Raw genomic sequence first — 12,005 nt, 5'->3', positions numbered from 1 at the left:
AATCTTTAAACCATCAGCTCTAAATGCAGGATTTTCAAAAAACTCCTGTTCAAAGAAAACAAATATCATTGGACACAAGAACACTAGGAGAAATAGAATACAAGTGTTTCTAATTCCACTGACAAACAGGACAGAGCTTATCATTACATGTATCTTCTCCTTGTTAGAGAGATGGCAATGTGTTCATCTTTACAGCTGGGTAGAGTGGATACATACACAGTAGGCCGACACTAAACACTGCTAACTTCTGTCTTAGCTTGGCATATCTATGCATAAAATAATCCCTGATCAATGGATTGAAAATATTGTCTTTAAAAAAAGGTATGATACATAGTTAAAGATATGAGTCAAGATAACCTCTTTCATTTTTTTCACTATCATGAGTTTGATCTCTTTGCTTTATTTATCACTTTTTACAATATGCTTTCTCCCAGCTAACATCAGGTCAGCCATCACACTTACAATAAACTGTTCTATGTCTCTCTCCCAGCTAACATTGGGTAAATCCGGCATCATGTGTGCAACAACCTTGAACCCTGCATCTTTTGACATCCTGAAGGACTCGCACACAGCCTTCACAGTGTGACCTCTGTAATACAATACGTCATCCAGTTCAAAAGTGTGTCAGAATATTCATTACAATGGTCAACTTCAGGATTTTTATGAATCTTGTATGTTCCCTGCTACTAATTTGCCAGAGCTAAATGCAAAACTTCGACAAAACATGATGCCGAAAAATAAAATCAATTTCCAACCTTACAGCACACCGCTGATGTTTGATCTCAAAAGAAATTTCAGGTAAAATAACATCCAATCACTATTAATGAAGGACCTAGAAACTTTTGCACTAAATTTGTGACAGACTTTTAAGCCTCACCTGTTAGTGTCCCTGGCAACATCTTCATATACACTTTGTACCCCGATCTCCTGTCGTGTACAGCCATACTTCAACATGTCACTGGAACAAAGTGTAGTTATATCCTTACAGCTCTAACACATAATAACAATATTAGTGACCATATATATGTTCATAGACCTTCAATGTGAAGGATTAAAAGTCATTTTATCCCCAATATATAGGCCTTGCATTCTTTTATAGTTTTCACATATGATGTTAATTGATGTATGTAGGTAATATTCTATATTCTGATAAACAGAGCTCCTGGTTTTGAAGGCTGTCACAACGTATTTGGTCGCTGTAGGTTGGTGACAATGCATATGTCAACTTCAAAGGTCTCAGAGATATCCGTATGAATGTTAGGATTTACAGTCTACTCCCAGCAACTTTATAAAGTAATAGTTGTTATACTTAGAATCTCAACTACAACAGTTCTCTGTAGAATCCTGAGATTATGGAAGACGAGACAGTCTACTCCCAGTGACTTTGATCAGCGGTGTAAGCTGTTGTTGTGTGGCCCGCTAACTTACATACCTGATGTGTTTCCTCAGACAATAATCCGGGCGGGTTTCTATGGTGATACCTATACATTTCGACTTGCTTTTCTCTGAGTACCTGAAATATCAAAAAAACTGGGATGAATTAATAATTTAAAAGATTACTCAAAAACTATGGAGCTTGTGGTTCAGCAGAACAAATTCATCAAATCCTGAAACTGGACAAGTATCATGTATGCATAACTCTAGGTTTCTTGGTAAATGAGAAATGGTCTATAAGGGTATGCTATGACTTACTTGACCGCTTCTTCAACACTACTACTGGTGTGACCAGACAAGGCATCGTGTAGATTCCGTATGAAGTAGTCTCGGTAATCATCGGGAAGACTCATGAATGTGCCGCCCATCACAATAAACTCCACTTTGTCCACACTGTGTCCAAGTGACATCAGCTGGAACAATATAAATATTGTCATCAAATTGGGAATGTATATCAGTATAGGTTGATTTCATTTTTAAGCTGAGTTTACTGACAACATAGCCTTGAGCGGGATGGTTTGGTTTATTTTAACATCCTATTAACAGCCAGGGTCATTTAAGGACGTGCCTGGTCTTGGAGGTGGAGGAAGCGGGACTAGAGCCAGTAAAATAGATAGCCTGACAAACAACCATTACAACTCAAAGGGTTATTAGACAAGAGATCCCAACAGGATATTAGTGCCTATCATTGAATGATCTTTATTGGTCCTATGACAGACTGATCTTTTCTCTACTTCTCCCATCCTTCCCCTCTTCCTCTTAATCATATGATAACATAAGCAACCTAAATATAAATTCTAAGAAAGATCCAAGAAATTTCTGATAAATCAATAATAATCTTCTGTTAAAATCAAAGATGGCCACCTGTCATCCATTTTGTTTTTTCCAATCAAACTCAGAATTGAAAGGGCACACTGCAAACCAAGGGGAACCTACATGTGAAGTTTGAGAAATATCCTTCTACTACTTCTCAAGAATTATTGATAACAAGGATTGTTTACAGATGGTCAGCTTATGTGAGGTTGACCACGGACATAGGGAGATAGGATTAGCCCACCATTTGATGACGGTGAGCTAAAGATCAAGTTTAAACCATATTGATTCCTTATACATGTAACAGACACATTTCACTATGAATGCATGTCATCACAGCTGTGTACCTCTCCTATAAGCTTACCTGTTCAACTCGATGTCGTGTCTGTAAGTAAGGATTGTATCGGGCACGAATGGCTCTCATTGATGTAGGCTGTAACAGTAATAGCCAAAATGTATTCAAATGAAAATAATATCAATTGGTTCAACATTTTGAATTTCAACACTAAAACATTTCCATTCCATAACAATGAAGAGTGATTTTTTATAAACTCCATCAGGTTGTAATCTACTAGCTGTGATTGTACAGGTCATCAGTACCTCGTATCCAGTGTATGACTGTGTGGAGTACTCGAAGTCAGAATCTGGTCCTCCAGGACAGTACCTACAACAGGAACAAAATAATAAATAAATACATCAAGAAAAACTCATAATACCTGATAACACCAATTCCAAGTCATCTGAATCTATATCCATATAGATGTACTGGACACTTTTTAGCAGATGAATATTTTATTGATAAGGGGATACTTATAGATGAATGTACACTTTTTCTGTATTCTGTTGTAGTATACAAACGTTAAATTACAGACAGAAGTACTTTCTATGAAGAAGATAAATAACAAAAGATAGACATGCTTTTAATAGATACATGTAATATATTCAGGGACCAATACATCTTATGAAGAGGATAGGTATTAAAATAATAAGACATAACTAGACAACAATATATGTATGGTTTATGTGTTTGTTTGTTACAGTCAAACCTGTCTATAAAGACCACACAAGGGGAGGCAGAAAAACAGTCACTATAGACAGGTTGCCTTTATAGACAGGTTAAGATTTTTGCACCAACTAGTTTACATTAAACTGACATAAATAACTTGTTATTTAACAGGGCACTCAGCAGACCAGTCAGTTTTGATATTTTCAGTCAAATCAATGCCTACAGTATTTTTGTTTGTATGTATTAATCTTCAGGTTAAGTCTTTATAAAAAAAAGACTTCCATTTGTCTAATGGATAAAGTAACTTTTTTATATATTTTGTTCTGAAATACAAATAAATGTATTTCTCAAATATATTTATCAAATTATCTCCCTTTCTTCCTAAATACAAAATAACCAATAATTAATTAATTATGTTTGTATGACTAATTCTGTTGTGACAAAAAACAACTTAAATTTTCTTTTTTGACGTAAATTGAAATCTGGATTTTTATGACAGTTAACGACTTTTTATTAGTATTGTCCAATTAAAGATGGCGGCAGTGCAAATGCTGGTACTGACAACTACGATTAAGAAAAGTATTATTGGCTTTCATTTGAGTAAATCTTGTTGGCAGTGTTTGTTCTTGAAGTGATGTATCCTTGTTATAATCACAAAATTAACTGACCGTGTCAAATGAAGCCACCTAGATATATATAGGCACAGTTGTTATACACCGACACACATGGGGACCGACTCCTCTCTCACCAAGTCCCAGGTGGTGGGGGTGTTTTGTTTACGTGATAAGATCAGGGTCTGAATTTTCTGGGGGTTTATGAGGGATGATTGCTGAGAGCAGAAGATGGCTGACAGAAATTGGTCGCTATTAAAAACAAACAATGACAGCCCTTCCAAAATCACCTGTCGTTAGTCACATTAGACAGGTGGTCGCTATACAGAGTCACTATATAGTAAAATCTCATGGGGAACCTGAATATTGGTCATTATATACAGGCGGTCGTTATTTACAGGTGGTTGCTAAAGCAGGTTTGACTGTATCATATCAAAGTTACATGGAGACGGCCTATATAGGCTTTGTTTGATGCCCTATCACTTTGCATTTGCAATTTTGATGAATTTGAAATATATAGGCAACTTCAACAAATACATATATTGTGAAGGAGATATGAATTTTAATAGATACGTGTGTTGTGTTGGGGATACAAACATATTAACAGATATGTGTATTGTGTTATTTAGATACTTACACACAAATGTTACCCGTCATTGCAATATGTGGACATCGGTGTGGTTTGCACATGACTGCTACAACAGCTATCTGTAAATAAAAAATATGTACATTTAAATCAGGCACCTTACGAGTGATAAAAAGGTAGTGTAAACAAGACTAACCTGTAACTCCCTTAACAATGAACTGAGAGCAATCTTATCGTAACTTGTTAAATATCATCTTGGGTGATAACAGTAACAAATGTCACGGTATGGCAGATGATAATGACAGCAATATGTCTCTACTCACAAGGCTCACACAAGTACTGTTTATGAAGGCAGGATATTTATATAATCAGGCAAAAGTCAATGAAAATCTTAACATTAACTTACATAAGATTGGTGTACAGTCGACTGTGTGGATGTTGTTTACATTCATTTGTGTGGATGTTGTTTACAATTGTTTGCATGAATGTTGTTTAGTCATTGTGAGGTTGTTGTTTAGAGTCATTTGCATGGATCTTGTTTTTAATGGTTTGTATGGATGTTATTAACAGTAATTTTTTGTAGATGTTATTAACAGTAATTTTTTGTAGATGTTATTAACAGTCGTTTGTGTGGATGTTGTTTACAGGTGTTTGTGTGGATGTAGATTATAGCTGTTTGTGTGGATGTTGTTTATAGTCATTTGTGTGGATGTTGTTTACAGTCAATTGTGTGGATGTGGTTAACAGTCATTTGTGTGGATGTTGTTTACAGTCAATTGTGTGGATGTGGTTAACAGTCATTTGTGTGGATGTTGTTTACAGTCATTTGTGTGGATGTTGTTTATAGTCATTTGTGTGGATGTTATTTACAGTCGTTTGTGTGTATGTTATTAACAGTCGTTTGTGTGGATGTGGTTAACAGTCATTTGTGTGGATGTTGTTTACAGTCAATTGTGTGGATGTGGTTAACAGTCATTTGTGTGGATGTTGTTTACAGTCATTTGTGTGGATGTGGTTAACAGTCATTTGTGTGGATGTTGTTTACAGTCATTTGTGTGGATGTGGTTAACAGTCGTTTGTGTGGATGTTGTTTATAGTCATTTGTGTGGATGTTGTTTAGTCATTTGTGTGGATGTTGTTTACAGTCATTTGTGTGGATGTTGTTTACAGTCAATTGTGTGGATGTTGTTTACAGTCATTTGTGTGGATGTTGTTTACAGTCATTTGTGTGGATGTTGTTTACAGCCATTTGTGTGGATGTTGTTAACAGTCGTTTGTGTGGATGTTGTTTACAGTCATTTGTGTGGATGTTGTTTACAGTCAATTGTGTGGATGTTGTTTACAGTCGTTTGTGTGGATGTTGTTTACAGTCAATTGTGTGGATGTTGTTTACAGTCAATTGTGTGGATGTTGTTTACAGTCGTTTGTGTGGATGTTGTTTACAGTAATTTGTGTGGATGTTGTTTACAGTAATTTGTGTGGATGTTGTTTACACCCGTTCGTGTGGATGTTGTTAAGTTGTTTGTTTGGATGTTGTTTACAGCCATTTGTGTGGACATTATTAACAGTCGTTTGTTTGGATGTTATTAACAGTTGCTTGTGTGTATCTAGTTTACAGTCGTTTGGATGTTGGATACTTACTTTATGTTACATGGATAAGTTGATATTTTAAACTCTCAATAATTAATCTGTTAATTCTTAAATTGATGTAAATTCACTATTTTTATTATTTTTAAGTAAACATGTGACAATATCACAAGTTGATCAAACCGACCAAAATCAAATGAGCTTACCCCACTGGCTGTCCTTACTGGCTTGGCCTTGAGTTTAGGCAGAAGTATCTACGAAAACAAGAATCAACAACCATTAAGAATAAAGACAACATAAGATCACCAACACCCTTGTCATCCAAACTGCGGTAATATAATCCCCATACAATACTCATCAGTATCAAGTATATCTTTGTGTCATTTCAGAATGGCATCACAGGTACATGTACTCTATGAAAAATACTGCCTGACATTCCATTTCAAATATTTTGCAATTTCCAAAAAGTCAAATATGGAACAAATCTATAGCAATCACAGGCTCGGAAAGAGTTTTTCTGAATACAACCTCCCTGTCCATACTCAAGATAATGCTAGATTTACTACAAACCTTTTTATGTTGTGGGGGAACTGCTGCGATGATATCAACCAGTCTCGGCTGACTTGACAATCCATATTTGCTGGATATTCTAGACTTAATTCTGCAAACAAAATAATTGCTTCTTTACTTAAAATGGATATAATAAATATATGAGAAACATGTAATGTAGATGATGATGAAGATATGGAAATTTTAAATTTAAAATCAACATTGTTAATACATGTACTGTATAATTACAAGTATACTAATTTCTACATACTGGAAAGAAATTATTCTTATTCATATTTCAATTTATGATAAATACAAGAGATCCCAGAGGGATCTTGGCGCCCACCATTGAATGATCTTTATAGGTTCTATGTCAGATTGATCTTCTCTCTATTTTTCCCTTCCTTTTACTAATCTGTGCAAATTGAGATATCCCTCCAGTACTTTTCAAACAAGGGAATCCTAGCTATATAAGAAATTTGAGATTTAACGATAATGGCTGTTTGTTTGCCAGGTTGTTTTCAGGACAGACTGGTCCAAAAATGCAATACAAGGGACCAAGGGGAACCTACATATGAAATTTGAGAAAGATCCCTTCAGTACTTTGAGAAATAGAGATAACAAACTTAAATTGTCAAAATCCAAGATGGCGGTCTGTCTGCCATATTGTTTTCCAATTGATCTCAAAATGCAATATGCATAAAGAGGCACCAAGAGGAACCTACATATGAAATTTGAGAAAGATCCCTTCAGTACTTTCTGAGAAATAGCGATAACAAACTTCAATTGTCAAAATCCAAGATGGCTGCCTGTCGGCCATGTTATTTTCAGATTGGTCTCAAAATGCAATATGCATAACCAGGCACCGAGGGGAACCTACATATGAAATTTGAGAAAGATCCCTTCAGTACTTTCTGAGAAATAGCGATAACAAACTTCAATTGTCAAAATCCAAGATGGCTGCCTGTCGGCCATTTTTTTCCCTGATTGGTCTCAAAACGCAATATGCATAACTAGGCACCAAGGGGCCCCTTCATATGAAATTTGAGAAAGATTCCTTCAGTACTTTCTCAGAAATAGCGATAACAAACTTCAATTGTCAAAATCCAAGATGGCTGCCTGTCGGCCATGTTATTTTCAGATTGGTCTCAAAATGCAATATGCATAACTAGGCACCAAGGGGAACCTTCATATGAAATTTGAGAAAGATCCCTTCAGTACTTTCTCAGAAATAGCGATAACAAACTTCAATTGTCAAAATCCAAGATGGCTGCCTGTCGGCCATTTTTTTTCCTGATTGGTCTCAAAACGCAATATGCATAACTAGGCACCAAGGGGCCCCTTCATATGAAATTTGAGAAAGATTCCTTCAGTACTTTCTCAGAAATAGCGATAACAAACTTCAATTGTCAAAATCCAAGATGGCTGCCTGTCGGCCATGTTATTTTCAGATTGGTCTCAAAATGCAATATGCATAACTAGGCACCAAGGGGAACCTTCATATGAAATTTGAGAAAGATCCCTTCAGTACTTTCTCAGAAATAGCGATAACAAACTTCAATTGTCAAAATCCAAGATGGCTGCCTGTCGGCCATGTTGTTATCCAATTGGTCTCAAAATGCAATATGCATAACTAGGCACCAAGGGGAACCTTCATATGAAATTTGAGAAAGATCCCTTCAGTACTTTCTCAGAAATAGCGATAACAAACTTCAATTGTCAAAATCCAAGATGGCTGCCTCTCGGCGATGTTGTTTTCCGATTGGTCTCAAAACGCAATATGCATAACTAGGCACCAAGGGGAACCTACATATGAAATTTGAGAAAGATCCCTTCAGTACTTTCTCAGAAATAGCGATAACAAACTTCAATTGTCAAAATCCAAGATGGCTGCCTGTCGGCCATGTTGTTTTCCGATTGGTCTCAAAACGCAATATGCATAACTAGGCACCAAGGGGAACCTTCATATGAAATTTGAGAAAGATCCCTTCAGTACTTTCTCAGAAATAGCGATAACAAGAATTGTTTACGGACGGAGGGACGGACGGACGGACCACGGACGCAGGGCGATTTGAATAGCCCACCATCATCAGATGGTGGGCTAATAATTATCAGCTTCATTTAAGAGATTTAGTGACCAAGATTATTCTAAATTGTAAGAAATATATCACCTATTTAGGTTAACATCTTTGCCATCCTCATGGGCTTGAAGCAACTCTTTCACAATTTCCGATACAGTTAAAATCATGAGCTCCTCCCTTGTTGCCCCAGGCAGGATTGCTGGAATGTAACATTAAGTTTTAAAGATTTTGAAGATCTTCCTACAGATGTTGTCTGGTCATCTTTACATATTGTTTACACACTTTTTATGTACCGGACTCGTGTATTCCATTTGGAATCCATCCTCCAATGAGGGAGATCTCCCTCATTCCACATCCAAAATGAGGGAGAAAGTGCGTGAAAAAAATCGCGACATTTTTGTTGCATTTAGGTGATGTTCCTCATGAGCTTGTGGAGGTGTAAATTTCCTCGTGTATATATTGCTATTTATTTTAACGACAATCAGAATGTCGCCATATAATTAGTTATTTTCTTGTTATGTGTGTTTGTATTGTTATAAGTAAGTTTCACAAAGTTACTTGAAGTTTTGCTGTTATAACACAGCAGTTTCAAATTCATGATGGTAATAGATTAAAGCAAAAACCCATTGGCTCATGGTTTAGGATTTTGAATGAAGTATGACATTAGTTAATAACCACAACACATAAAATCCAGTATTCATACATATTCTTAAACCGTGTCAAACACATGCCTGCATGAATACTGTAGTCTACAATGTATATACACGTACATTCATGAGATAACAGCAATGTGTACAATTAGTCAATGGATTTAGTGAAATATTGAAGTTTCTCTCAGATCTAGTATATCTAAAATATATAACAAATCAATACATACTTCTGTTTTTGTTCTTTCCCATTTTTGACTAATTTCAATGCTACCGGTTTGATGAAAACATGATAAAAGCCCAATGTTTATGGTGCAATCAGCATCCACATGTACATTGAAAGTAACGCTGATCGATTAACGCACTTGACTTCAAATGAATTACAAACGACTGATAGATCTCAGGTTGTTTGACCTTCACCTCATATGTTTTCGTACCAATATTACTACGTTATCATCTGTTTATAAAACATATAACTGGTAAACAATTTAAATTCAAAAGGAAATTGAATTGTTTTAAAGACTCATATTTGCAAATATTACTAGCGTAAATGATATGAAAATAAAGTCGAAACTTCGGACAAATATTTTTAAGTTACCCTAGTTATAAAGTTCCGGAAATATAAATGCCATAGATTTAATATTCTGTTGCTTCACAGTGTACATGATAACTATTTTATCAGCTGATAATAAATTATCTTACGAAATAATGTCATTCAGATCATCACTTGTATAAAATGGAAACAGTAATGTACTGTAGCTTTCGGAATTGGATGTTTTTTCCTGTTGCACCATAGGTTCTACTTCAGAACCGAACAGGAAGTTGACATGAAAACAAGGTGCATCTAACGTTACATATCGTTGTGTGAAAATCTTTCAATGCCACTAAGATGCCTATACTTTGAATTTAAAGCAGCACAGAAAAAATAGAAAAGATACAGGTGGTTTAAATCTTTCAACGGTGGGGTTCTTACCGACGAAACAATCAATTTTATGTCGGATAGGTACGTCAGAAGTTTGTTTACATCTATTACGTCAATGATTATGACCAACAGATAATGTGTTATTCTATTCACATCAATTCTGCAGCTAAGATTATTTTTTGTAGCATATACATGGCATTATTGATTATTATTTAGTTTTAATGATAGAACGTCAAACTACCGTGTTATATTGTTAATCTGTTAGATTCTTGAGAACACTACGTGGACTAATTTCATGCATCATTTGATCGTTGTACCGTTTAATCTTCAATAACTCATGTCAGACCTAACATATCATTATTTAATGAAGAAGGAAAAAAAAAAAAAACATTCGTGTACACAATCACAAGACTGCTTCCACAATAGGTACCGTATTCAGACCATAATACTATTTCTGCTTCTGCGCAACAAAATAATAAATAAAAAAAAAATCTCTTATGAATCTTCACAATGTTAAAGGAGGCCAAGACCTGGTAGAACACTTTTGGAATAATGCATTCTCTATAAGCTTACGTATATATTTATAGTAGACAGAGACTAACTGACAGGTATTGAACACTGTCTCTAATCTGTTAGTACTGTAACGGTGTAGTGAGATGACATCAAATTAACTACACTACATTATATATGGTGAACCCCTTTCTCCAAAACTTTGTTTCAATTTTTTTCGAATCGGTGAAAAGCTGAATAAATTCTATGGGGTTGTACTGATTAAGTTTTTGTAATTTTTTTTTATAAAGTCATTAAATTTATGCATCAGATATAATTTATTTTTCAGCAAGTTTTCTCTAAAAGCACTCATCAGATTTTTTTCATTGTTTAATCAATTAAAAGCTGAATACATTTACATTGCTTGATCAAGTTTAATAGCAAACGGTTTGGAAAAAGTTACACTGTAGCTTAATTTCACATCAAATGGTAGACCTAATGTCCTCTGGTATAGCAGTAGTGATATACATGTAGTAGTAGTCACGACTTCACGGCTCAGTGCACAAATACAAAAGTTATTGTTGGTCTCCAAACTCCCTCTATGTCCCTGTATTTGATGAACAAATTTAAATGAATTTATTTTTAAATTAATTTCATTGGCCATAATAATATGAAATACATGTGTGTTCTAGACCTTTGTATGAGGGCACTGAGACAGTAAAAAATCTTACTATATCCTTTCAGCACCCATTTTGTAGATTTGTATAAGATCTACATCAGTAATATTGTGGAATTTTCATTGTTGATATTTTCCCAGTTTAAGATGTTGTATCTTGACCTTGATGACTAGTACCCTGGTAGCTTTATAGTGTCTTTGCTGTTTTTTTAATTTAATTTTTCAAAACATTACCATAGAAACACATTACTGAAATTGAGGGAATTAATAATTTTGCAAGTCTCTAAAAATGGTAGTTTCTACTGCTTAACGCTCCGCATTTTAGGAATGTGATGGCTGGTTTGCCTGTTGTCAGTATCTTGTGACTGAGTGGGGTGTCTTTCTGGGTTTATTCAGCGATCAGGTAGCACTATACTATCTCAAGGAGACATGAATATGCCACAGCATCATAAAACATGCACACATACCAGACACAGGCATCTCTCACTTAAGGGAGGCCGTCCTTAAATGACCACAGCTGTTATACGAAGTTCACCAATACTAAACCAAACCAAACAAAGCAACTTTTTCCTTTCTTCTTGTATTCTAAAATCTGTCATTCAAG

General features: G+C 35.2%; 1 protein-coding gene across 1 annotated transcript; it reads right to left on the bottom strand.

Annotated features, from left to right (window-relative positions):
* On the bottom strand, positions 1-9,719 carry LOC117319841 (elongator complex protein 3; the record flags this gene model as incomplete). The annotated part of the gene is given in 12 exon segments (XM_033874564.1): positions 1-45; positions 463-589; positions 878-958; positions 1,433-1,513; positions 1,693-1,847; positions 2,612-2,680; positions 2,848-2,911; positions 4,502-4,572; positions 6,244-6,291; positions 6,608-6,698; positions 8,758-8,866; positions 9,545-9,719. Coding segments are annotated over 12 exon segments (963 nt in total), but the record flags the coding sequence as incomplete, so codon positions are not given.
* Positions 9,720-12,005: the final 2,286 nt, after the last annotated feature.

This window comes from Pecten maximus, unplaced genomic scaffold, assembly GCF_902652985.1.
Source record: "Pecten maximus unplaced genomic scaffold, xPecMax1.1, whole genome shotgun sequence".
In the NCBI taxonomy this organism is placed as follows: domain Eukaryota; kingdom Metazoa; phylum Mollusca; class Bivalvia; order Pectinida; family Pectinidae; genus Pecten; species Pecten maximus.
Note: the sequence above shows the minus strand (reverse complement) of the source record. Positions and strands in the feature narration are given on the sequence as shown.